General features: G+C 40.1%; 4 protein-coding genes and 1 long non-coding RNA gene across 5 annotated transcripts; 3 read left to right on the plus strand and 2 right to left on the minus strand.

The window, feature by feature from the left end:
- The first annotated feature begins 4,671 nt into the window (after positions 1 to 4,671).
- Positions 4,672 to 14,787, plus strand: LOC26530622 (uncharacterized). The gene is made up of 2 exons (XR_001450166.3): positions 4,672 to 6,330; positions 14,535 to 14,787. It is a non-coding gene; the product is annotated as an uncharacterized lncRNA (long non-coding RNA).
- Positions 14,788 to 15,388: 601 nt separating this feature from the next.
- Positions 15,389 to 16,044, minus strand: LOC6629043 (mitochondrial pyruvate carrier 2). The gene is made up of 3 exons (XM_002052153.4): positions 15,846 to 16,044; positions 15,747 to 15,787; positions 15,389 to 15,684 (listed from the first exon to the last, which is right to left on the minus strand). Exons 1-3 carry the CDS (start codon positions 15,949 to 15,951, stop codon positions 15,451 to 15,453), a joined length of 381 nt encoding a protein of 126 aa, XP_002052189.1. The 5' UTR covers positions 15,952 to 16,044; the 3' UTR covers positions 15,389 to 15,450.
- Positions 16,045 to 16,234: 190 nt separating this feature from the next.
- On the minus strand, positions 16,235 to 17,056 carry LOC6629042 (mitochondrial pyruvate carrier 2). The gene is made up of 3 exons (XM_002052152.4): positions 16,775 to 17,056; positions 16,678 to 16,718; positions 16,235 to 16,606 (listed from the first exon to the last, which is right to left on the minus strand). The coding sequence occupies exons 1-3, from the start codon at positions 16,878 to 16,880 to the stop codon at positions 16,328 to 16,330; spliced, it is 426 nt and encodes a 141-aa protein (XP_002052188.1). The 5' UTR covers positions 16,881 to 17,056; the 3' UTR covers positions 16,235 to 16,327.
- Positions 17,057 to 17,313: 257 nt separating this feature from the next.
- LOC6629041 (uncharacterized) lies at positions 17,314 to 19,584 on the plus strand. The gene is made up of 3 exons (XM_002052151.4): positions 17,314 to 17,802; positions 18,070 to 18,141; positions 19,168 to 19,584. The coding sequence occupies exons 1-3, from the start codon at positions 17,494 to 17,496 to the stop codon at positions 19,582 to 19,584; spliced, it is 798 nt and encodes a 265-aa protein (XP_002052187.2). The 5' UTR covers positions 17,314 to 17,493.
- Positions 19,542 to 25,808, plus strand: LOC6629040 (carbohydrate sulfotransferase 11). Its single transcript, XM_002052150.4, has 3 exons — positions 19,542 to 19,956; positions 24,551 to 25,022; positions 25,085 to 25,808. The coding sequence occupies exons 1-3, from the start codon at positions 19,675 to 19,677 to the stop codon at positions 25,312 to 25,314; spliced, it is 984 nt and encodes a 327-aa protein (XP_002052186.1). The 5' UTR covers positions 19,542 to 19,674; the 3' UTR covers positions 25,315 to 25,808.
- The last annotated feature ends 1,374 nt before the right edge of the window (positions 25,809 to 27,182 follow it).

Genomic DNA, 27,182 nt, shown 5'->3' on the forward strand with positions numbered 1-27,182 from the left:
GCCGGAGCGGGGCGCGTCGGTCCGGGCCGGACCGGGCCACGAAAAAAAATCGGCTGCCCTTTGACAGGCCGGGCCAAGTGGGCGAAAAATGTAGCAACAGTATTCGCAGGATATTCCTCGCAGGATGCTAAAAACGCGACAAAAACAATTTCATGCATCCAAATGCCAGAGCGCTGCACAGCATGAAAGCATCTAGGCAAATATATATACGTTAGAAGTCAGAAATGTTTGCTTGGGCGTGACAAATATTTAATTCGCTTTCTCTATGACATACTGCATGCTCTAAAATATACTCTAATACTTGAATACTGAGATATTCAATTTCATATTAGAAGCACTAGGAAATATCCTCCATATGAATAAGCCCGTTCGGCTGGTTGCAAAAAGTTTGCAAGATAAAGAATTAATGTTTTAGATCGTATTCATTATATATCAATACCCACTTATATGGACTCAGATGCGGCCCCCTTACACGTACTGCATGCACGGAAAATTTGTAAGACCCTTAGGAAGGGCATTAAAAAGTATGAGCATTTCTTTATAGCTGGCTGGCAGACGCTGCCTTCGTTCTCGCACCCAAATCCAGTTGAGGCTCTCGAAAAAAAATGTTGTACGAAATAAAATGTCTCTTTGTTTTGCACTTTGGCCAAGCGAATCCAACAAAACACATAAATCTTAGCATATGTGCATTAAATTGCTTCACCCCGTGCCCCACTCCGGAAATCAGTGAAATCTTCTCCGGAATATACAACATATAAGTTATGTACACACATACTATCTAAAACGTGCTTTAATTGCCTCAACTGAGCGCTGAGAACCCTTGAATTTTCAATTGTTTTTCTATTGCCTTTTTCCTGAGTTTAGGTTAATTTACACCTTCTCTCAGCTTCGTGTCTGAATTCTCGCCTGTCTGTGTGTCTGGTTTCTGCCAAAGGCTGTCGACAAACTTAATGACCTGAAAACTTTTCGATAATGTGTGTGGGTGTCTGTGTGTGTGAGTGTGTGTGTGTGTGAAAGTATGTGCACTCCTGCGGAAATTATCAACTTCACGAAAAACCCAAAATGAATGGAAGCTAATTTTCAGGAAGGCGATTAGAAAGCGACCAATTTAACTGTGGCAGCAAAAACAAAAGGTTTCCGCTCGCAAAACGCTTGACAAAAAGTGGCCAGCGATAAGGCCAGACACACAGTATATTTAAAATAAGAATTAAGCTTTCAGCAGCGATTTGTTAAAGAAAATCTCTTCATCAAATAATAGCAAAGGGGCAAACTAAGCGCCAATTCGTAAGAGTTGGTTTCTCGGAAAGATGAGTTCGTTCTGAAAGTGACAGAATCCAGTTTTAGATTAGATAGATTTTAAGTAATCGAGTAATTTTTTTAAGTTACGTGTGGCTTATAATTGCATTCATTAAAAAACTCTATTTCCTTCCGATTGTTCTTATAGGAGGCAAAAAAAATAATAAGATTTAATACGGTCTGGTAGATATCTAAGAAGATGAGTGGAAGCCGTAATTGCTGCAATTGGTCAAGATCTTTTGAAAAACAGAAAATTTTCCCAATAATATCTCATTTTATGGCTAATTCTTGACCAATTATTAGTTAATTGTCGATGTTGATATAATTTTTACATATGCAATACATAATTGTTTAAAAAGTTTATAATTATGAATATTTTTATATAAGACTCCTAGCCGACAACATACTCAACTTTGTCGTAACTGAATCATTTAATTAATTATATTTTTTTTATATAGAGCATATCTTAACATATATTTTTTTTTTAATTTAGTCTATTTCTGAGCCTTTGTTGAATATTTGTTTTTATTCTAGTTCAGGCTATAATTTATGTAACTTTGGACACCATAAATGTGGTATTTGTATAAGCTATTACAAGTATTTTTCTGTGGTATTTCAAGTTCTCAATTTTTTATACAAATTCACTCAAAATGATTTCTCAGTTGTGGGCTAGCCCCCCACAGTCGCCCGCTGCTGTCCAGCAATTTGGCAAACCAAGTGAAAGCCACGTGACTAACATAAGCAAATACAGTTCCAGCCATTGCAATAGCCAGAGCAAGTGCTCGAGGAATGTTTTGTTTGGCAAAAATCAAGATGTGTGTAGCCTCTGCTGCCGCCTCCCTTCCCCGCCAGCTAACACTAAGCCAGTCCTGTTGCTAACAAGTAAGACTGCTATAGTCGGGTGTGCACGACGAAGAGACACCCAGTGCCGAGATGTCAACTGAAGTATTTTCAGACTTATAAGCGAACGCTTAACATTATGAGTATAGTGAGGCATTCAAAAATTGTATACCAGAAGATATAAAATTTATCTTCTCTATCGCTTATTTTAAAAAGCATTTTCCTGCTGCTTCTGAGACTGCCTCATACAGATTTTAACCTTTCTATCTTTCTTTGCTCTACAATAGCCTCCTGCGAATCTACCTTCCAATTTTTAAGTTTCAAACTCTTTGGACTCATGACTAGATCGACTTGTTATATATTCTTTATGGCTTAGGGAATTCTCATATGTTACTTCTGCCTGTTAAACTCATTTTTATACATCTTCAATGGGTACAGAGTATTTTTAAAAAAAAAACCCTCGAAACCCGTTGATGGTCGCTGGTTTTTGCTGCAGCCCAGTTAAGAGCCGGTCGGAGGGGTGGGGAGAAAGCGTTGGCAACAACCGTTGTGGCTGTTACTCAAGCCCAAATTTTGAATCGTATGTTTATCTTTGGCGTGGCCTTTGTCTAGCTGAAGTGGCGCTGGGATGGCAGGGCATCAGGCGGGTCGGTGCGGGTGTTGTGTGTTTTTGGTCCTTTGGCGCTGTTTTTGGGCTATAAATAAACGTTTAGCTGGAGCGGAAGCACGGCGACAGCGACAGCAGAGTCTGTAATACAGGCTAACAGGGGCTGTGGCAAACAGGGTGGAGGGGCAACAAGAAGCAGGGGCAGCGTGAAGGCGTGGACACGCTTGTTTTTGTCTAGCGGCAGCACGTGCTGCTGCGGGCTGCGGTCAGCACGTGTGTGTGTGCGCCCGCATTGTTGTCACAGTTTTTGCACGCCTGTTAACCAACTTGCCCAGAAGCCCATTAATAGCCACGTAATCTGCGCTCAATTAACACTGCGAACAGTACCCCCCCGCCTGCCCCGCGCACTACACTAACCCCGCGCAGTCGCAACATTGTGGCTTTTATTTAACATGCATTTATTAGAAATTTATTAGTGCATTGCAAATTTTTACAGTGCACATTTTATGCAATTGCATAAAATTTGTACTCTGGCGCCACTCGATTTCATAACTCACACAAAGTATTCCCAGCTCAACGGAGCCATGACAGGGTGCGGGACGGAGTCCACTACACAGGCTCTACTACACTTACACTGATTGGCATCGAAAGCATTGAGAACCTGTTGACCATTTGCATTTCATTAAGTTTTGTTTGCTCCTTTGTGAGTTTTTGTCTTGCCACTTTTTTTACTGCCTCATTTAAATTCTAATTTTATGATTGCGTTTATGTTTTTGTCAAACGGCAAGCAAACACACACACATACACACACACACACACAGAGAAAGAGAGACATTGCTATATAAAGTTCTCCTATCTATTTATACACATTCATATATCTGTGCGGATTTTCCGCCATGCATATTCGAGTACACTCATAATTGTCAGAGACGAAGACAACTTTAGATTGTCGCTGAGATAGAGCTCTTGGCCTTTTTGATTTGATTGTGTGCCAACTGAAGGTATAATCCAATCTCAAGTACCTGAGCTCTAATAAAAAAAAATAAGTTTGGCATGTTAGTTTTAAATTGAAGTTAAATGTTTATTGCACCTGTAATTACTCTTAATGATAGTTTTGAAACTATGTTGATTTGGATATAAATTATTATATCTCAACTTTCAATTCTGTCAACTCTATACAAAATGTTTTCTGATAATTTTCTAATAACCGGATAACAATAATGGGGACGATATCTACATGCGATCGCAATTTGGCTTATATTGTAAAACACAGTGTGGATATGTTATTCAATTGTTCGATTTTGTTAGCGCATAATAATTCTTCTGCAAAATAATTCTTCATAATATGGGATTATTTAAAGTTCATGCGTAGATTTGGCATTTGAACGCATCAAAAATCCAACCCATTTCCCCTGACCAGCAGATGTTGTCATAAATCTTCTATCCCCCGCTAAATATTTTGCGCGGGTAAAATGTTAGCCGCACATGTGAAAATCCAAATTCTAAAAATTTCGTTTTTCTTTTTCCTCTGAAAAGAGGAAAATGTTGAAAACAGAGAACGAAGAGAGCAGAAGGCAGCATGAGAACTGGCTGACGGCGTGCCGAGCAGGCAGCAGAGCACGACGTGGCCGAAGACCGAAGCCAGACGACGGCAAAACGAGCGCTGCAAGCTGCAGGTGCGGTGGGGGCAGATTCGCTTGGAGCGCAGCCAGTTGGAATTGCACGCGACAAAGGCGCCCCATGACCAAAGGGGGGCATGACGCAGGCGGTGAACTGCGGTAGGCGGCGACGATGACGACACAAAAAGCAGCAGCAGCAGCGGCAGCGGCGACGACGACGCAGGCAGCAGCTGTCTGTCGCTGGCTGAGGGCTTCTGCTGCTGCTGCTGCTGCTGCTGGCTGGCTGGCTGGCTGACTGCGAGCAGTCGTCAGTCAGTTGGCCAAGAAACTGGTAGCGTCAGTGTTGTGAGCCAACAAAAGGCTGGCAACTGGCAATTGGCAACTGGCAGCTGGGCAGCTGGCACAGTCACCGGGCCGGGCTCTGGCACTGGCACTGGCACTGGGCACCGTGCGAGAAATGTGTGTGTTGGCTTTGGTGTGCCTGGTGCCCACAGGGCACAGGGGCAGCGCTTGGATTGGCTTTGGCTTTGACTTTTGAGCGACGCGTAGCCAGCCAAGAAAAGTGGCCAGCCAACCAACCAACCAACAAGTCAGTCAGCCAGCCAGCCAGCCAGCCAGGCCAAGTCAAGCCAGCCAGCCAGTCAGCCAGCCAGCCAGCCAACAACAGCAATTACTGGCCAAGAGGTGGTGATGGTAAAGGTCCAAGATGATGACGACGCAGCAACAGCAGCGGCAGCAGCAGCCAGTGCCAAACAGCGCAGGATGACAGTCAAGGAATATTTTTTGGCCGCAAACGCAGTTTGATTAGCCAAGTCAAACAGTGTGGTTTGACCCTGGCCAAGATCGCCGCAATGGACCCCAATTGACAGCTCGCATACACTTGCACTCACACACACACACACACACACACATACACACATGCATCTGGCACAGTGGTGCAGTGGGGCAGCAGCAACAACAACAGCGGCCGCTTCGCAGGATGCGTTCGTCTCGATTATACAGCTAACAACAACAAACAACAAACAAAAACAAATAAAACGTGTCGCGCCGCAACAACAACAACAACAAAACGCGCTGTGCTCTATATATGTGTGTGTGTGTGTGTGCGCGTGTGTGCACGTTTGTGTGTGTGTGTGTGCCTAAACCTTTTGAACTGACCAACGTGCGCCGTCAACTTTTTTCGGCCAGTGCCAAAAACGACGTGCGCCAATGGAGCAACTGGCGTTAAGCCCAAAAAAAAAAAAGAATGAACCAACTGCAACTGCAGCAGCAGCAGCAGCAGCAACAGCGGCAGCAGCAGTAACAACAACAGCAACTGCAGCAGTAACATTAGCAACAACAACAAGCGCCATTGTTTTAACTGGCCGCTAATGATTTGTCAGCCATGCACACGCGTGCGAAACCTCAAAGGATGCGCATCAGGCGGCAGCCGCAGAGGTAGCTACGAAAAATCACGCATACGCCGCGTGTGACAAAAAGCAAAGCAAAAATAATATATATATAAATATTCAACATGAAGAAAATACATAAACTTTAACTCAACCTTAAGTAGTGACTAGTGCTTAACTTTATAAAATATATTTCAAATATCGTACTACAACAAATATCTAAACAAATAAAATAAATATAACCAAACAAAAATGAATAGCAAACGTAGCGTTGAATACTTCCATGCCACTTATATAATCGATTACAACAAACTATGATATAATCCAACAATTAACTAAACTCTAGTGCAATCCATAAACAATTGTGCAAATATACACACAGTTATTAGCAGTTAATTCGTACTAATATTGGTAACCGAAAGCACTCGTAGACAAAAGTTAAGATTTAAAGAAATTATCAGCGCGAGTTTTGTGCATCGTTGCGAAGCGACTCGTTCAAAGCCTGACCAGATCTTTGCAAAGATTCAATGTGGAACAGCAGCAGCAACAGGAGGACAACTGAGCTGTTACTAGACAAATGGTAAGTTTGGCAATTCAATGAATTTGAATTAAAAGGAATGATCCAAGCTGTGTTCATAAACATAAATTGTGCTAACATGTGTCCATGCATCAGTCAAACTATTTGTTGAGAAAATTTCACAAGTTTAACCAATTATTTTTGTTTACGGTCTTATGGTTGCTTAAATCTATTTTTTTTAATATTTTTCTCTTATTTATATGCACATGAACACTTGAAAAGAACTGATCTTCGTTCAACTTATGTCTATCATATTCCTTTTTTCTGCCATCTGATCTCTATGTTTGCACCTATTTTCACTATTGTACATCCTAAAATTGACTTGAACATTTTCTTTATTTTCCTAAATTTGTTGCAAACATTGGCAAGACTAAAGAATTATTCCTTTTATGATTTGTGGCCTTCAATTGTCGCAATGTTATTATTATACTTTCAAGTCTCAGTCTTAAGCTTATGCCTCAGCTCGAATACCAAATTTTTGCATATATATATTCTCATATTCTGCCCTTAATTTTTTTTAAATAATATATCCAATTAATTTGAAATAAAGTTTTACAAATAAGCCCATTTCGTTATTTACTTTTTTAAAGCAATGTCTCAATCAAATATGTCAATGAGCTTGAGAGCAGATAAAGAGGGATGCATGTGATACTTTTAGTGATAACAATTTAACTCATTCCGTTAAACGGAACCACAATTTTTATGGCAAATTTGGACAAAAAATTGGCATATCAACTACCTTTTCCTGGCAGCTGTCACCACAAGAAGATCAGCCCATAAATGAGCACATGCTCGGCTATTCCACTTCCATTCAAGCCATTCCTCTTTAAGGCAAGTTCTCAAAGCCAAAAACCAACAGCCTGGCGCCACATAAATAAACAAAATGCAGCAGAAAATGTCAACTTGTTAAATGCGTCATGTGGCGTGAGGGGCAGCTGGGTGGGCGTTACATTTACGGCTAAGACATACAATTTATAGGCGCTGCAAAAATGGTAAGGCACACACCCGGCCCCCTGCTATGTTTATTCGGGTTTCACAGATTTCACCCCTTGCTCAGACTTACTTATCCGATGTGGTTCTGGCTCAATGCACAGCTGCCACAGTATGCCAGTCGCTGCCTAGACACAAAAATATTGTATATGGCCCAGAACCAGAGCAAGAGCCCCAAACCGAAAATGTAACCTTTGAAATAGTGCACTAAATGTGAAAGTGATTATTTTATGGACAACATTTAACAAAGGAAACATCTAAAGAGCATATCAAATGCTGACCAATTAATTTTTAAATACTAGAACATGCGCTTGTTTTTTCGAATTTTAATGCTTTAATTTATGAGCACAATTTCGAATCACGTTCAATTAATATCATACAGAAAAACTTGTACATGTCTTGTATACCCTGTAAACATAAAGTCGGCACACGGGATATCAATCGTTAACAGCTTTCTATAGATGTCAGTCACAGGTTAAATGATTTTCATACTTTCTAAAAACTAACCGACCTGGGTGTGGGAAATATATGTGGGCAAAATATGCATAAAATGAATATGCTTCAAGATAAAGACCTAAATTTGCTTATCTGTCAAAATATACTGATTACACAAAACCGACACATCAAATTAAAAAATGTTAAAAAACCTTGCGAGGGTGTCTACTAGTCGATCATTCTTGAACTTGTGGCTGAAATTTCCGAGCCATTAAAGCAATTAACAACAACGGAGTGCACTCAGTAAATTAGCTCAAAGAAGCTGCTGGCACCAAAAGTTGCTCAAAACTAACACAAAATTTAATTGTGCGCGCGGTATGCAAAGGGCCAGCTACAGGACTCGCAGCGGAAAGGACATCTCGTTTCTTAATGCTTGCGCATTAATTTTTCTGCTCTTTTTTTGGCAATAGAACTTTTTTTTGCAGTTGGCATTCGCTGAAAAGGAATTTGTTGACACCAACAATGTTTCGGACATCCTGGCAAATAATTCTTGGGCCCTGCTGCCCGCCCAGCGCCCGTCTTTACGTCTTTGGCCGGAAATTGGCAGCGTGCGCATTGTGTCCTTTCCTCTTGACTGCCTGCATATGTTCGCCGTGCAGTCTACGGCAAACAAACAATGGTCCTGGTCAGCCCCGGCCAGAATTCACACTTCCTTTTGCCAGTCCTTATCATTGACGCCAAAACAGAGATGCTGGCCAAAACGATAGCCCGTTTGCATTTGAGCACGTTTCAATGAACGGCCCAAAGATTTATGGCCCGCATTGATTTTATTGATGGCACCCGGGCGCATTTTTAAATAAATCGAAGGCAACGCGCGACGACAAGCAATTAAAACTAATTGAATCGCCCCAAAAATCTCGCTGTGTGACTCAAAGAACATGCGATGTGACAAATAGTTGCGAAATAAACGATTTAGCTGAGCATGAGAATCCACATACAATTAAAGATTTTTTTATGTTTGCTTCGTGCAGATGTCCAATGTACATTTCTGAAGTGGACTTTTTAGTTCAGAAAAAAACAAAACGGATTTTATTTTAAATAGGAAGGTACAGGTATCTTAAGTTGGTTTAGAGACATTTGACTGATCAGGTCAGCGAGAATTGTTTAAGATAAAGCTTCGGCTGATCACAATTCTGCTGTTCAATTAGTTTGACAGTTCTTAAAGTTTCTTATTTGTTTTGAATGATATTCAATTGCCACTGCACCCTGGCCCCATCGTCTAGCTAGCAAGTGCCATTCGCAATGTCTGTTGAAATTATGTTTTGGGTTGCAAAAGTCAGTCGCCATAATTTCCATGGCGTAGACATGGCAAATAAAACAAACAAACAAATAAATCGCCAAATTATTATTTGGTCCTGTGACTCCTGACTCCAGCCTCCTGCAGCTCTTGGCCTGCTGCAACCGAAGCTGAGGCCACCGAAAATTTTTATGCGCCGCTTCAAAACAAAACTTTGTCTGCGCCGCGGTCGCTGCCATTGTCCAGTCATAATGATTTACTCGATTTGCATATTTTTGCACTTATAAAAATGCACAAACGATTTTTCATTTTCTTGAAAACTTATTAGTGCGGCGCGGCGATCCTTTGATGACCAAAAGGGAAGCCGACTGTAGTTTTTTTTTTTCTCTCATCTATTTTTATTATTATTTTCAGTATATTTCTGTAATGATGTCGGGTTATTTATTTGTTATGCATGAGGCTTGAACATTTTGGTGCTGCCAACGCGTTTGGTTGGGGGCGCATTGCGTATACGCCCTGGTGTCGCATTCGTCTAGCGCTTGTCTGCAATTTGCAGTGCCTACAAGTCTGCTGCAGCATTTTCTTGGTACAGCTCCAAGACATTCGACTTCCTGCTTCCCAATTGGCACACATTGCCAACAACTGGAAGACAACAACAACAAAACATAAACATAGACGCAGCTGCGTCTGGCTGCCAACTTGGCAGCAGCGACGCATCCTGAGTGTGCGTGTGTGTGTGTGTGTGTGTGTGTGAGGAATGCGAGAGGCTCGTGTCGAGTTGGCCGCTGGCCACTGATGGTCGGTGGGCGCCACTTGGCACTCTCATTATGATTTTAATTGCTGACGCATACAAACACACATTGAGTTTTTTCTTTTTCTTTTGACGAGTTGCCCAGTTTGACAACGTCATCAGTTGTTGCGCCTGATTGTTTATTGGCCAAAAGCACTTGGCTCTGGCAACAGGTTTCCAATTATCATGATTATGATTATAAGTATTTTCTACATACACACACACACATATTTGTGTAATGACGCTTTGATTGGCTCGACCTTGACCAAGAGAATCCGTTGGCCATCGTCAACGACTTGTAAAATTTATTGGCCAATATTCAGGCAAATTTCTATTTTCATTTTCTAATTTTTTTTTTGTCTCTTTTTTTTGTGTTTTTGGCCGCACGCCGTTTTGGCAGCAGTTAATATTCAAGTTCTGTTTGCCAATTTCCTCAGTTTTCTATTTGATAGTTGTTCTCGTTGTTGTTATTGTTGTTCGCATTTGTTTATTTGTTTTGATTGACATTCAGTTGCTCAGTTGTTGACGCGTCGTCGTCCGCGAAAGTTGCCGTCCCGCACAATATCCCTTTAGTTAACTGGAGCTTGCGGCTTTCCCATTGACGGAGTCCACTGCGGCTGCAGCTGTCGCAATGGAACTTGCTACCAAAACACAAATTTTTCGCTTTTGCCACACATAAATCACATAAATTGTTGCTTTCGTTTTTCGATTTTTTTGGTGTGCAAAAATATTTGACAAAGATTCCAGTTTTATTTACGTAAAAGAAAGTTCGGTCTTCATTTGAACGAATTATTCCGTGTCTTAATAAAAACTGTGTTTTGCTGTGGAATTTTATTACTTATAAATACTAAATACTTAATCGCTTTACCGTGGCATTAAGCCAGTTCCTACAGAATTAACATTTCTCAGCACTTTATCAGCCATTCTCAATTTTGCGCTAATAAGTAATCCCAACTGGCCAACTTTCTTATGCTTACCTTGTTGAAATTTAAGGAAAATAATAGATACATTATGCATTCCTAAGTCGTTTTCTGAGTTTTAATATTATGTTTTTATTAGTTCCGGTCACGCAAAATCTTAAGCAATCTTTTCATTAATCTTCTCATTAACCCATAAAAAGAGACATCTCCGACCCCATCATCAACATCTCCGAGCATCTGATAATAATATATCCTTCTCTCGGTCTGTCCGTCTGTCTGAGTTTTAGATTAATCTTAAACTGATTCGTCTTTCTGTTGCACACAGGGCAAATATCAAAACCAGCCAAATCGGGCTACTATATCATAAAGCTAACATAAGAATGATCGGTTGAAGTTTATTTTAGGGAAACTTGAATGTAAAGAGCTTTACTGTCATTTTTAAGCATAGCTCTCAATGAATCGGATAATAAATCTAAATTTTTCTATACTCCTTAAATATTTATGCAAATAACTTATGGCCCGCCAAAGTGAAGCCTTTATATAAAAGCATTTAAGAGCTATATGTCTACAAGGGTATTTAATCTTCGGCTAGGTAGATATAGCCGTTGTTTTAGTTTTTAAATTGTTTATATGATTGTTATTTCTTTTTAGTCATTTCACACAAGATTTTTAAGACCATAACAACGACAATTAATATGCTAAGATACATATGTACACACGGGTGTGTATATATATGCTCGATTCTAGTATTTAATGAACAATTCTCGTATTTGAAAGTGACAGCTTCTGTCTTACTGCATCGCATTGGCATCTTCAAGGTATACGTGCAAAATAAGAAATATTCTAATTAAAACTAGAAAAACTAGCACTAATTACAATTTGTGCCGCCGCCCTATAGACAGAACAGACAAATCCCAAAGACAAAATACATTTTCGATGAAAAACCAAATAACGAAAAAAAAAAGAAATGCAAAAACCGAACGACTTACAAAATGATGAAGCACTGAAATAGATTAGGCGAAATACACAAACAATCGTAGTCGTATCTATATATCTCTATATGTATGTATCTATATGTATCTCTGTGTATGCATTTGTATCTGTATCTGTTTTTCTATGTGATATACGAAAATAGACGCGACAGCGACGATAGTCGCGCGTTTTCAACGCGTCTTTGCCCGCGTCAATTGCGCGTCATCGCATCGCCCCGCCTCGCCTCGTCTCGCAAATCGGCGAACAGTATATAACATCAGGAGCAGTCCGAATACTATTTATATATAAAAGATGTATTGGGTATATGCGGGCATGTACTGCTTATGTGGTATATAAGGGCCTTCTGGCGACAGTTCTGCGCAATTTTTGGTCCGTGCCTTTCGCTTGTCGATCTTCGCTCCCGTCAAGTGTGTCCGAAAATAGCAAGGTAAATGAAAAATCTACAAACAAGCGAGAAAAATCGAAAATCAACCCAAAAACAAAAAGCCCCAAGAAAATTGGGGAAACAAAAAAAATCCGCTTTCAGCTGCAGAGCAAAATAAATAAAAGCAAATTTTGCCCGATTCACAAACAGCGACGAAAACTAGAATAAAACAATATACAAAATCGACATTTGTTTAAAACGTCAAAGCCTTTGGTACTTTTTGCGTCGTCCGTGAAACATTCTATATAGCACAGATCCCAAGCATGATATATACAATCTGTACATATGCACAGCGGGTATACGAAATGGGTAGAATTATTCATTAAACAATATTGCCCCTGGTTTTTATTAACAATATAAAATACGTTAGACAAAGGCATATTAAATGGTCTGCACTTTTATGGTCAATTTTTATTGGTAGGATTTTTGGATTTTTGTAGAAGCTTTATCTTAATGAATGAAATTAGATATTTGTTTTGGATGAATAGAAAACATTTTAAAATGTTTAAGGTTAAATTTACATTTATACTTACATTTTGCTGGAAGTCAACTTAAAAACACATTTACCCAACTGAATATAGATCGTAGAAACATAATTGAAGTGAAATCATTTTGCTTAACTAAATAGTTTTCATTTCAAATTAACTGGAGTGCAAAGTCTTAAAGGAAGATAAGAACTTGTTCAAGCTAAGCAAATGTTGAAAGCACATTAAAGCTTTTGGTACATTCTTTTCCGTACACTATTATGCTCAGCCCGCATGAGTAGCATTTACTATATCCACTTTTATAACAACAACAAATTGTCGAAAAATGTAATTTGCCTTAGCATCGAGGCATTCTATTGGATGACATGAGTTGTATCTACTTTCAAATCTACACATGCAAACAGCAAATGTTCACACCTATTGTCGAGTAAACACTTTGCCTTTGTGGCATGCGTTGCATAACGCCTGCCACAGACCGCCCAGAATGCTACTCCTGTCATGTTTGACACGCTGTTATTTTTAGCCAAGCACTTTGACTCGCACACAGAAGAGATGCATAATGTACAGGCGGCAGTCTTTTAGATTTTAGTTACCCACTATACTCAATAATAATCTATTAGAAACCTGACTAAAGTCGTAAATTAAGTGGCAAACAACTGAGCAGATGTTCAATTGGCAATTAGGGGCAATTGTTGCCCTTTTCGAGAGTCAATAAATCAAGACATAATTAACACTTGCGCTCTGTGCGAAGATGGTAGATGCTTGGTGGTGGTAGGTGGTGGGTGTGTTGAGGAATTGCCTGGAATGGATAAATATCTAGTGGTCACAATTGGCAGCTGTTCAATAGCACAGTTCCGGGGCCAATGGCGTCAGCAGCCCTGACCTCAGTTAACTAACCGAGCTGAACAGCAGCAAGATGAAGAGAGAGGGGGGGGAAGGGGCAAGATCGACGGCCCAGAATTTTTTCTTGGCAGACAGTTTGTCTACTCATCCAGAAACTTATTGGCAAAACTCCATGATCATAAATTATGCAGTCCAAATTTGTTTACGCGCCAACGCGGCAGGTGGCGCTTTAATTACAGTGTAGAAGCAGTTAGTGTGCGTGTGAGACTGCATGTGTGTGTGTGTGTGCTTGGGGAAATCCCAGGACGGCTGCCAAGATTCCTCAGCACGCAGCAGCATTACGCAACAACAGAACTTGAGAGCGAGAAAAGTTCATTGCCACTGAGATTCTTTGGAAGCGAGCGTGAGAAAATCTCTCGAGATTTTGGCAACCTACCATCTTGGCAAGCGCCCATTCCCATCGTTGCGTTGTGTTCTAAGAGCCCCCCCCCCTCCCCTCCCCCGCCCATTATTTTTCCCTTACCAAGTCAGATGAGGGCTGAGAAGTCCAAAAGACATGACGTATTCGTTGCAGCCATATCTTTTGGCTAGGGTGTGTCCATCCAAGCGTTACAATCTTAAAGACTTGTAAAATTGAATGAATGTTAAACATATATCTAACTTGAAAACTTTAAAACAATAAAGTACAATAACACTAGCAAAGGAACAAAAAATTGAAACTGAGCAGAACAAAAATTTACGTTTTAGAATTCATTGATGTAGAAAGAAATATTCCTGTTAAATAGAGCATACTCCATTTTGCACTCAAACTCGCTCGTTCTTTTTTTATGAAGAGGATGTTTTTGTTTCTAGAAAGTTTTCATTACATAACAATAACCTATGAAATTCTTCTATCATATGAAATCTATTTGGTTTACTTATTTTTGCTCTCGTGGAGCCAAAGTGTGACTACAAGCATGTTTATGCACATCCTTCTTACTCTCACTCATATTCACCCTTTCTGCTTCTCTTTCTCTTTCTCTCTTTGCAGCGATGCGTTAAAGGAGCCTCGTTGGCCAATTGGCAGCCACGGCCGCTGCAGCTGGTCCTAGGCCTGACCAACCAATGGCAGCGCAGCGGCTAAAAGTTCAAGTCGGCAGCAGGCAGCGTAATGCACTTGGCAAACGTTCAAAGCACACACACACACGCACACACAGACGCACAGCGACACACATATACAAGGCCACACATACACAGGCAAATAGACTTTGATTGCTGCGCTCACACGCGCATGGGAAAAACCGTTGATAATAAATCACGCATACGCCTGTTGGCACAGCAAAAACTATTTGCAGTTGTGTGCGCCCTAGTGTGTGTGTGTCTGTGTGTGTGTGTGTGCTTCGTGACTTGCACAGGCTGTTTGCCAACTGCAATGCGGTGCTCGTTTCAGCCCGGCTCGAGCGAGTTGGCGGCAAGACAATTGCACGAACGAAGCCTCCTTTGCAGGCAGCGCATTGGCGTCCCCACCCCTTTGCAGGACGCAAGACGCCAGGACGACCAATCAGAGCGAGGCTTGTGCGCAACGCCGTTGGCCAAACAGAACCAGAACTCAGCGATGCCAGCACCCAAGCCGATAACATTTTTGTATATACTATAAGCGAATTTTCTCGATTTTAGTTCAGTTTAAGTTTTAATTTCAAACTATTTTAAGTCACATGCCCAAAGCCTACGCCCACAAACAACAACTAAAGTGGGCGTACAATACCTTACTTATGAATACGATATATACAGATATACTATTACTTAAGAGTTTGAACCAAGATGATTGCAAAATGCGTAAGAAAAAGAATAAAAAGTTGTAAAGCTTCCGAGCGGCACGCAAAAAAAAAGCAACAAGAGAATAGATTTCTTTTCAGATCATCTTTACTGCAATGGAGAAATTAAAAAAAAAAAATGTGTGCGTAGTGCTACGCCGTGTTTTTTGAATTCGCGTAACGCCATTTCAGATGCTTGCCAATTAAATATGCCTGAGTTAAAAATACAACTAAATTCACAGAGAGTAGACTGTAATTTTTGGGAATGATGACCACGGAGTATCGGGACCAGACCAAGCCAGTTGCTGCCAACACGCTCGACTGGTTGAGGGATACATTCTGCGGCGGTCGCTCCAGGATATCTCCGATTCCAGCAAGAACGAGGAGCTTCAGACGGAATTGGCCTATCAAAATTGAACATTGACATTGGTAGAGTTCTTCAAACTTACCCATTTACCGAAAGGCCCCCAGAAGAAAACTGTTTTCGGACCTGAAGGGTAAAGGCTTTAAATTAGTGTTTGTTTAGCGAAACTCTTGGCAGTTCGCACCTGCCGGAGCTTCCCATAAGGGCCTTGCCACTTGGGGCACAACGTTATCAACAGAATGGATTATCAGGTTGTATAATTTAGAAAGAGGTCCTTTTCCTTTCGACATGATGCCAATATAATGTTTCTATTTATTTTTAAATTTTGGAAAAATAGTTTCGAGTTGTAAAAACTCCGTCCTACCGATTGTATTTGTAGAATGAATTACATAATTCATAGCAGACGTGATAAGCTTGAGTTTTGATACTTTTTTTTTTTTTGTATGACGATGCAGCCTTTTTTTAAAAAAACGCCATCTTTAACGTTTGTCCACGCTAAAGCCTGAGGACCCCACCTAGTTTGGCGAAATATCCTCTGAACCAGATTCAATACAACAAAACAAAAGGAAAAAATAAATCAACAACTCAAGTATATATGTATATATAAAAATGTTTTATCTTCACTTTCAGGGTCATATTCATTAAGAACGCCTTGATCTTCCATGGCTACCACCAGTCGTCACCAAGTGATATAAAATTGTGCGGATGGTAGAAGACAACATTTTTTGCATTTTCGCTTCGCCATTTTAAATGTTTTGCAATTAAAAAGCTCTGTATTAAAAATACCACAACATTTACTGACAACAGGCTGTAGTTTTTGGGTATGATCACCATGGAATAACGGGACCAAATTAGTCCGGTGAGCGCGAGCGAGCCCGACTGATTGAGGGATACATTTTGGGGCGGTCGTCTTATAAGATCTCCGATTCCAGCAAGCACTAGAGCCTTAATCGAAAAACAGAACATATATGTATATCTCTTAATTAAATAAATCGATCAATCATCGTCTAACTCACCCACTTGCCTAGAGGTGCCCAGAAGAACACGGTTTTTGGACCTATATGACAGACATTAAATAAGAAATTAAATATATGTAATAATCAGTGCACGCACCTGCCGGTGATTCCCAAAGTGGGCGCGCGCCTGTCGGTACGACTTTATCAACGGCATTGATTATACCATTATATAGTAATGAGAGAGGTCCCTTTCCTTTCGACATGATGTTGATTTATAAAAATGATATTGTTTATTTATTTATTTTTGAATTTGGAAAAAGGTCTGAATTGATTACCATCACACCATGTCGGCTACATATACAGGCAATATAATAAAATATTATATATACATGGCATTTCGGATAGTTCTCTGAGTGAATAGTCCTACTTGGGTTGCTTTTTGATGACTCGAAACCAGATGTTCATGCTCCAGCGTGGTTATGTGCGGTTAATCTAGAAATGTATTTCTTAAATTTGTTGTGTGAATTCGGAGTTCTGAGTTCGAGAACTCAGAGAATATTACCCACTTTATCAGTTTTAATATATTAATTTTCTTACTTTTGTTCGATTTCAATTGACTTGAACTTTTTGAAACGCAAATTTGAGCAAAGTAAACGCGGAATTGAGCGTCTGCGTGCAAGTGGTGAATAAATGTTTTGGTGTTTGGTCACACTCAGATTCCGAACAGCTGTTTGCTTGTAAACGCAGCGTGTGAATGACCGGACGCTATTGAAAATTAAAAGTTGATTGAAGTGATCGTGTAGTGTTATATATAATATATATAAAAAAGACTTTAAATTACTGCAGCTGTTGCTGTGATCTGATTCAAGCAGTAAAATGGATTTATTACGAGAACGTCATCAAATTATGGTTAAACGCAGAAGGTTGAAAAGAATGCCCATTAATTTGCAGAGGAAAGCAATTAGAGAGGCGCGCAACTTGGCGGGCATGCAACAGCGACAACCAAAGCGCAAAAAACACGCCAAATCAAGGACAATTTTAGATCGCTTAGGAACTGATTTTGAGCGAGCCGAGCATAATGCGATGTTGGCTGCAAGCTCCCAAGAATTGCGGCAGATTTTGGCCGAGTTCGAAGAGCTGGCAGATGTGCCCCCTGATCCCACGGCAGCTGAACTTTTAGGCCAGGCAAGTTAACCGCAAGAGAAACGAACATTAAGGTGGTGCTTAACAAGCAGCATTCTCAGAGCACAAACTGTGTTCCTGTGACGTCACAATATTCGCGCACTAAGCGCCACCTTACTGTCCGATCGGCAACTCAATTAGCACGTTGCCTCGCTTTCGTCACAATCCATCGTTGGGTGACCTACTCTGGTGGAGCTGCTAATTGATGGCCAGAACAAATGTTATGGCACCTGATGTTACCGTTAACTGTTCTATGTTTCATAATTACAGATTGCCAAAGCGGAGGGCCGTGCTACATCGATCCACGTGCAACGCGACGGACTTAGCACGCTCGACATTGAGGTAATTCAGCTATTTTGTAGCTACATTTAGCTATTTGCAGAGAACGTCAGTCGCATTGTTCTAATTTGATATAATCAGTTGTTTTTGCCAGCAATTTACAGAAAGCTAATACAACAATATTTTTACATTCACGAAGCTTTTTTTTACATGGAATCCGTTATTTTTCCGAAGCGTCAGTTGGCAGCACTGGTCGGCTGTTCGGAGTCTCAGTCGGAAGCTCTCAATTGACCCCACAACTCCCAGTTACCTTGCGCGCAGCTGTTTGCACCCGATTGCCATTCAATTCAATATGTACATACATATGTAGCCGTTTTCGATTCATCAATTTGATTAATGTCCAATTCGCGAGGTTCTTTTGTAGACGCTGGTGAAATTTTCGCCGTTTATGTAAACACTATTTCATTTTCATGCCAAAAACGCCATTTGAAAAGTGGAACAATGAAAATAAGAATTAAAAAGAGAAGAGAAAGAACTTCTTGCAGCTTCATGCTTCATTGATTCTTTGAATACAAACTGTTTTATATTGTGGTTAAACTTTGGGTCTACCATCTCCATTATATATTATAAATCTATTTAGTTATCCGGAAAAAAGTTCCTAAAACTTGCATTCCGAAGTTCATGTATTTTTCCATTAAATTACCTGCGTGCCGAAGGTAGAACAAATATAATTACAGGCACATGTAAAATGCTTAAAATTTATTTGCATTTTTTCAATTAGTAGTTCCAAAAATCGAAAACTTAAAAAGAATTCCCGTTCCAACAAGCTTCTTATTTTGCGACTTATTATTCAAAATAAAGATATGGTTCATGCTGAGCTACAGCTACGAATGAATATCTAAGGAAAGGAGAGTCGTAATTAGATATTCCTGAAGTTTTTGTCCTTTAACATAACCATATTATATGGAAACATATCCAAGTGTTTACTTATATTTTACTAGCTCTTAAATTGGCAGTGCTCTTACTTCAAAACTTTAAAATGCTCACATTCTCTATTTCTCACACTGTGCATTTTCATTGATATTTCAGCTCCATCAGCGCTCTCCGACGATTGCCCAACTGAAAAAAGCGATCGCCACGATCTCGTGCGCTCAACTGAAACGAAGACAACGCGAACAACGTCGTGGGGTAGCCGAAGACGCCGCTGGCCGGGCCGAAGATAGTGACCGACAACAGGTTGTGGGATCTGCTGGAGCTGAAGCCATGCCGCGCTCCAGTGGCGAATTAGTTAACTCGGCGCTGCGCAACGGGCACCAACATCGCGCGCTGGTCTCTTGGCGGTTTCTATGGCGCTGCTTTGCACTGTTCAACGTGGATACCAATCAGCCGATCGATGACAACGTTGACAACGGACGCGCGACTCTAACGGCGCTGGGTATTGAGAACGGGGCTAACTTGAAGTTTGTGCATCGCGTCAAGTATTTCGGTCGCCGGCGGCAGAGCTAAAACGAAACGAAAAGGAAATTTATAAAGTTGCCAAATGAACAACAGCCTGAACTATAAACTACGCCAAAACCAGAGCTTTGCGAGACCAAAATGAATCAAAATGTACAAATTTTTGGCATTCTGCTGCTTTACACTTTTGTGCGGCTCTTGGCAGCTGCCGCTTTTGAGGATGGCAACAACAACAATGTCAAAATCACCAAACATAGCCTGGAACTCACGCAAACAATCAATATACAGCGTCAGGAGTTTATGCAGCGACAGTGTGAACTGCTGGAGGCCAACAGGCAAACTGTGGATGATCTTACCGAGCTGCAAATGGATCACATGATTGTGGATAAGGAGCACAAGCTGCTCTACTGCTATGTGCCCAAGGTACCCACCTCTCCATATACTTATTCAACCTTTTCAATTAATTCGCTGCGTCAGCTTTGAACACAAAACTTTTCTGACTGAAAACGAAATTTTCAGAATTTTATTTTTATACCCTGTGTCAATTGAAAGTTTACAAAAGGGGTATAATAGTTAGGTGCAAATTTAAGTAACAGGCAGAAAGAAATATCTTTGATCTTATAAAGTGCCAGACAGAGTGTTTGTGGAGCTATGTTTTACTGAACTAAATGTAGCTCGTATTGACTGGGGGGTATAGGGTATGTCATGGTCGAGCATGGCCAACTAGAAGACACTTTTTTTTATGTGTGTTCTATTCTGACTGCCCGGTTCGCCATGTGTGGTTTAGCTCCCTTCCGCTTGTGGCCGTCCAGCGTGCTGCGACCCTTTGTCAAATGCCTCTCATCCACACATGAAATAAACTTGTTTTATTTTTTGCTCCACGTTTTCTCTTTTACTGGCCTGCTGACATTTGATGCTCCCCCAGAGGCAGCGCCACAGCAACCACAACAGCTCAGACCGGCCCCTCACACTGTTGGACTGTTGTTTATTCTTGCCACATGTGGCATGATAATTGTTCAATCGATTTCGTGTGATTGTGTTGCTTTCACCAGACGAGTTTAACCAGACAACAAGACTGACTATAAGTAGTACAAGCTGATTGCTTGTCTAAATCCCGCACCACTTGGCTGGCTTATCAAGAGACTATGCCAATCTTTGATTTGCTTGGCAATTCGACGCCATGTCTGTTATTGAAGTCAATTTCCATAGTACTGGCGTAGATAACCATATAACCTTCCCTAAACCTCTGTGCAATTATAAATTATATGGCCATAAATGCATTTATATACCTTGTAAATTAAGTGTAGACTGGGTTTAATCCGGGCATGCACTTTGTTTTCAAAATGTGCGAATGCAGTTTCTGCTGCGCTTTCAGACGTGACTTTGATTCGGCTCAGATTTTAATTTTGATTAAAATTTTAAATAATTTAATTTACAAAAATGAAAATAAATATATAATTCATTGTATTCAAAGTTGACTTTAGAGTACTTTGGAGCTGCTAAACTAAAATCTTGTATGTAGCTCCGAACGATATTCAAAATTAAGAAAATTTTCAACAAAACCCAGAGATTTAATCCTCCACACAACTTACCTTTAATAGCTTACAGAGTATATCTAGAGTCGAGTTCAACTTATATTTTTCCTATATGCAAACTGCGTTTTAGTGGAGCCTCTGACAATTATAAGCAATTATTATCAGTGTTTTGTAATTTGTTGTAGAATTGCTGAGCAATTTGCATGGGTTCAGAAACACACGAGAGCTGTCTCTGAGTGTGTCAGATCGAATGCCAAAGTGGTTGTCTACTCGACTTTCTGCCCGTCTGTTCGATAAGCAGGGCACGTTGATTAGATCAGCGAATATTCTAATTGGGATACACATTTCCTTATCTGCGCGTCCCAATGGGCCAATTAAATGACGTCCATTTGGGATTATCAAAGTTTTTGCCTTTATTAATTAAATTTCGATTTAATAAGGCGCTCGATAAGAATCTAGACCTTAACTAAGCTAATTCAATTGAAGGAAATTAGCAAAGTATGGAATTCTCAAAAAAAAAAAAAAACAAAAAACCATTTCCTCCACTTGCGGCTGCTATCAAATACCTACTTATGATATTGTATTAGACGAACTATTTGATTAGATTAACCAGCTAACAAAACTGAAATTGCTCACCTGTTGCAGGTGCGATATATAAATAGAGTCGTGTTTCATGTGTCCAACGCACTTTGAACCCTCGCCCAACATAATGAGCTCTTGCTTGTGGTGGTGCTCAAATTGCGGCTGTTGAGTAATACCCAATGGGCTATGCCGTGCCATGACGTATGCCTCGTGGTTGTGGCGCCACTTTGTGAGTTTGACACCTTGTTTCTTCTTTATGTTACAATTGTTGCTCAAATTGAATTTCCGACATTCTTGTGCCGAGATATGTTTGTGTAATGGCAGTTTTTCCTGCTAACAATAGCAATCGAACTCTACAATTGGGAGAATATTTTAAAAAGTTACAATGAAGCAACTTGTCCAGTAGAGGAGTTAATGTGAGATCGCTTTAAACATGGCGTAAAGACACCACATTTGACTTAAAAGTAGTGATTATCACAATAAACGGCATGTCGAAGATTGAATACCCTTGCATAAAAAAGCTATCCTTCCACGTGATTGTTGCTAGGGGAGTCATAGTAGATAGTAGTAGTAGATAGATTATAGACGTCTATATGATAAAGTAATTTGATCCGGCCCGTTCCGATATATGCAGTGCCTGTAACAACTCGGCTGTTGATACTGATCAGGGATATATACTTTATGGGATGGCCGACAACTTCTTAAATGCGTTACACATTATAATACCCCGTACAAGCTATAATAGATCTCATATATCACAGATCGTATTTCAATTAGCTAATTAATGAGTGCTTCGCTATGAGGTTGGTAACAGTATTCTTTGGTTAAAATGTAGAAGCTATATTTGAAAGACCACCGCGTTCACCTGTCGCATTGATAATCGCGGTACGCATCGATTGCCGGAGTGGGCGTATCGTGTTGTATGACAAGCTCGCGTTCCTTTCTTTTTCTTTTTATCAATTACTACTCGACAGAGGCGTAGGCACGAGATCTCAGCTTGCGTTGTGGGGGGTCAAAAACTTAGCGCGCTTTTACCTGACCGCGTTCCACGAAGTCGTATTCGTGTGCTATTAACCCCACTGTCCACTGTACAGCTGAGCTTTTTATGCGACCATTGCGTGTTGTGCTTAATGTGCCTTTTATAGCCAAAAGAAATTGTGTAAAATTGTATTTTATGATCGCTTACGTATTGCAAATAATTTTAACGTATGCGCATTGTGTTCGAAAAACGCTGAACCTGAACCTTTGCCGCGATTCGTTGTTACCTCTGGCATGCACAGTGGATCGCGGTCTATTGATAAATACAAACTTAGGAGGCCCGATAAGTTGCATAAAGCACAGCCGAACCCAAACTTAGACCATAGCTTAGTGTCCAATACGAGATTAAAAATTGCTAAAATTTTGGGCTTTTTACAAGCTCTCACAATATGTTGCAAGCTCTTAATATAAAAATGCGAATTTCAATAAATGTAAAACGATATGTGGGCTCAAACCCAAATCTGAGTTAACAGAAGCGAGCCGAACTTAAAGCGTGATGTTGGTTTGAACCAAGGCTTCTAAATCTTCTGGATCCTGAAGCTCAAGCCCGGATTTCCAACATAGTTTCAACATATTTGAATAAGCACAGCTGAACCAAACCTCTTCAGGCAGGAGGCTGGCTCGAACCGTAAACTAAACCACCGACAATGCTTCATTTACGCAGCTATGTTTGAGTCTGCAGCACATCAACATGTTTTGTTTAGGTGGATATTTCACTTTTATCTGACAACTTGACATTGCTCAATTGTAGGCTGATTTTCCGCGGCAGGCTGCGCACCACTGTGGCAGCAGCACCACTCGGCCCGTAGTTTTTCCTGTGTGTTGTGTATACGAAAATTGTTTGTTTTTGTGATTTGAAATGTTTTTGTAGCGTTTAATTACACTCGACATTGTCGGTCGGGCTGCCCTGCCTAAGCGAAATGTTTATATGTTTAGTTGATTTGTTGTTGCTGTAATTGTGGCTGTGGCTGCTTAGTTATAGTTGATCCGCTAAGTGGCCAGCTCTCAGCGTGCTTTGGAATACTCGCATGCAGCAATTAAACCGCATTTTTTTTTTCTAAACATAAATCTTGGCGTAAATTGCAATTCATTAGCATTGGCAGTTAAGAGAAAAGTGTTTTGGCCGAGTATCTGAGTAGATCGCATTGTTCGCAATTATAATTTTATTTTCTTCATAATAAAATATGACATCTACCCTCTCCACATTGCCCTCTGCTTGCTCATTATTTACTTTCTATAATTTATGTTCAACTCATTTTGCACAGTCGGCTCAAATTCCAATTGAAAAAGTATTTTGTAATCATATCTACATGTACATTATATATTTTGTTGCCGGCTCTTTGTTTATGACAAATTGCAAATAAGTTGACGGAGCGGAAGCTAAGTTAAAATAACAGGTTTTCGAATTGTTACTTTGCTAAATATTCACCGATTTGCTTGTCAAGTTTCTATAATTATCATGAAATCCGCACTATATATATATATATATTTTATTTTGCGAACATATCCTTTGCCCGCCATCTTCTATACAGGAAATATCTCCCAAAGCCCTGAAATGCTTTTGTCGATGATAAAAAATAGCCAACTGTTATGTTGAGATATGGAATCCGTGCTGGCGCTCAACGTGCTTATCGTTGAGTCGATTTCACAAGAATTCCTTTAAAGTAGATAGAGCCCAAATTCTGAATCACTGACAGACAACATTTTAATGTTCTTGCTCAGTGGTAAACATAATTCATAGGAAAACCAGAAAATACATTTTGTGGCCTCATTCGAATTGTTGTTTATTTAGTTAAAATTGCAACAGAACTTGAACTAAACAAAATGTTTTATTTCCCCGATGCTCCCTTTCGCTCGTGTAGGTGGCCTGCACAAACTGGAAACGGGTGCTGATGCTCTTGACGGGCAAGTGGCAGAATGGCACGGATCCGCTGCAGATACCTGGGTCGCTGGCGCATTCGGTGGGCATGTTCACCAAATTCTACGATCTGAGCGAGGAGGAGCGCGCCCAGGTGCTCAGCGAAGAGTACACACGCTTTATTCTGGTACGGCATCCATTTGAGCGGCTGCTCTCCGCGTATCGCAATAAGCTGGAGGGTGGTTCGCCCAGCGCACGCTACTTTCAGTCCCGTGTGGGTCGTCAGATTGTGCGGGAGCTGCGCCCCGGTGCTAGCAACGAGTCCCTTAATCAGGGCAACGATGTTCAGTTTGGCGAGTTCGTGCAGTATTTGCTGACGCCGGAGCTTAGTCGCACCAACCAAACGGACTACAATGAGCACTGGGAGGTTATTGCCAAACTGTGCAATCCCTGTGTCATGAAGTACAACGTTGTGGGTAAGTCACATGCTGGAACACTCAGATGACACATTTTCTAAACAATCATACATCCCTTGCAGGCAAATACGACACCTTACTGGATGACTCCGCCTTGGCGCTGTATCTGGCGGGTGCCAAGAACTTGACATTCCCCACTGGCCACAAGCCGTCCAGCACGCGCGCCAATCTGCGAAATTACTTTGATCCACTGCCCATTGGCGCCATACGGCATCTGTACGAAATCTATGAGGAGGACTTTCGTCTGTTTGACTATGGCATGGATGATGTTTTAGGCTTTGAATTCGGCTGATTACTTACTAAATATATATATATGTTATATGTATTTATTAAAGTGATTTACAGCATCCGAATCATTTATACTGTGACCATGACGCTTTCCCCTGGAAATCTTTGTGATTTTAGCAATATTTAGTTTTACAGATACTTGCTAATAGTTTTGTAATTGTAAGTTTCTTATTTAATCAGCGGCATGCGAATATTAGCTTAGAATATTATAAATAGTACAATATTAGGGAGGTTTTATGTTGTAAATAACAAAGGAATAACTCAAATATTAATATTCTACAACCCATACATAAATTAATTTGTATTCTAAACAAATCGTGTGTTCGGCAAATATGTGTTTATATGTTTGTCTTATATATGAAGTATTTTTATTCCACATTTATCAATTGTATGCCCTTCATATATTGTCTTCAAGTTGTCATTGTTAGTTATATAATAATTTAATGTTACAACTAAATATTCCAAAAATATTAATTTAATTAAAAACTTTATATTTTATATTATTATAGTTATGTGCATATGATCTTAAGAAGTTATGTATATAAGTACACAAGTTTGTAGCGTTAATCAATTTTGGATTTGATCACCATATATGATTTAGTTTGCTTAGAAATCTAACTATATTTCCTTTCGATATAGTAGAGTATCTTATGTCGCTTTTTATACCCTGGAAGGGAGTATTATTCTTTTGTCATGATAGAAAGACGCATAGAAAGAGATATTTTGGACTATTTCATTTATCAAGATATCTGAACCAAACTTTGCAAATGCCATTCGTTTCACTTGCTTCTCATATATATGCTAAATCCTTTTACTATCGGGCCACTGTATCATATAGCTTCTAAATATTATGTTTTAGTATTATTTGTTATCCAAGATACCTTGACCAAGCTCGGCATAAGTTAAAGTATGCTGCACACGTATGAGCCCAATCTTTTCTTTTAGGCAGAATCGAGACCTACCAGCTACACTATTTAGAAATGATTACAAGGCTATACGCTACCACGCTGTATAAGGCAACTTCACAGGCCTTAACGTAGGGTATTTAGTAGTCGATGACTGTTTACAGTTTAATAAATTTCCCTTTAGATTTGATTGGCATCAATGAACTCCCTTATCAGCTGGGGTATACGTATACGTGACGTGATAAATGTTTTTTATAATAACATTCCACAATCATTGACAAGCGTTAAGATTAAATGTCTTGCCCTTACAATTTCGCGAAAGCTTCTTCATTTTGCGACAGAAAACCCCAAGAAATCAGTTCCAACTTTGTCACACCGACGCCTGCATACCCTGTTAATAACGTATCTTGTTTCCTCCTTCTATTACACATCTTTGAGGTTCGAATTCTATGAATGAACCAAAAAAGATGATACTCTCGTCGGTAGACTGGAGTTAGTAATGTCTTATAGTATGACTTTATGATTCATTCACAATGATAAGATTGTATAGCTTAGGCTTTGTTTGGTTAGTGAAATAGTTTAGAGGACTTTACCTTTGATTGACTTAGACCCTTATTGTTCCATAGAATACGATTGTTTTATATGTGTATAAAGGCTTGTTTGGCATTTTTATCTACTGTATAGACATGTATCAAAGAGCGTGAAATAGTGTACATGCCCGTCGGCAAGTGTATGAAAAAGCTCAATCCGTTGACAGCGGCGTCAGATTTGTTTATCACCAACACATGAACGGTGGCAACGTAGACAGATGATCAACGTTCAAACGAATTTAAATACGCAATTTTGTCAACAGAGTTCAGGCGCCGACGGTAAACGCATTCGCATGGGCGACCATCAACCCGTGGTCATAATTTGGCAAGTGTATCCAACGGTTGTTTTTATTGACAATATGCCCCCACGACCATTC

Source organism: Drosophila virilis, chromosome 4 (genome assembly GCF_030788295.1).
Source record: "Drosophila virilis strain 15010-1051.87 chromosome 4, Dvir_AGI_RSII-ME, whole genome shotgun sequence".
NCBI classification, from domain to species: Eukaryota; Metazoa; Arthropoda; class Insecta; order Diptera; family Drosophilidae; genus Drosophila; species Drosophila virilis.

Coding starts and splice junctions, on each gene's coding strand:
- LOC6629043 (XM_002052153.4), bottom strand. CDS start 15,951: ATGTCGAAAGGAAAAGGACCTCTTTCTAAATTATACAACCTGATAATC. Junction 15,788..15,845: donor CTTATGGGAAGCTCCGGCAG/GTGCGAACTGCC, acceptor TTTACCCTTCAG/GTCCGAAAACAGTTTTCTTC. Junction 15,685..15,746: donor GGGGGCCTTTCGGTAAATGG/GTAAGTTTGAAG, acceptor TTCCGTCTGAAG/CTCCTCGTTCTTGCTGGAAT.
- LOC6629042 (XM_002052152.4), bottom strand. CDS start 16,880: ATGTCGAAAGGAAAGGGACCTCTCTCATTACTATATAATGGTATAATC. Junction 16,719..16,774: donor ACTTTGGGAATCACCGGCAG/GTGCGTGCACTG, acceptor TCTGTCATATAG/GTCCAAAAACCGTGTTCTTC. Junction 16,607..16,677: donor GGGCACCTCTAGGCAAGTGG/GTGAGTTAGACG, acceptor TTTTCGATTAAG/GCTCTAGTGCTTGCTGGAAT.
- LOC6629041 (XM_002052151.4), top strand. CDS start 17,494: ATGGATTTATTACGAGAACGTCATCAAATTATGGTTAAACGCAGAAGG. Junction 17,803..18,069: donor CAGCTGAACTTTTAGGCCAG/GCAAGTTAACCG, acceptor TCATAATTACAG/ATTGCCAAAGCGGAGGGCCG. Junction 18,142..19,167: donor TTAGCACGCTCGACATTGAG/GTAATTCAGCTA, acceptor TTGATATTTCAG/CTCCATCAGCGCTCTCCGAC.
- LOC6629040 (XM_002052150.4), top strand. CDS start 19,675: ATGAATCAAAATGTACAAATTTTTGGCATTCTGCTGCTTTACACTTTT. Junction 19,957..24,550: donor TCTACTGCTATGTGCCCAAG/GTACCCACCTCT, acceptor TCGCTCGTGTAG/GTGGCCTGCACAAACTGGAA. Junction 25,023..25,084: donor CATGAAGTACAACGTTGTGG/GTAAGTCACATG, acceptor CATCCCTTGCAG/GCAAATACGACACCTTACTG.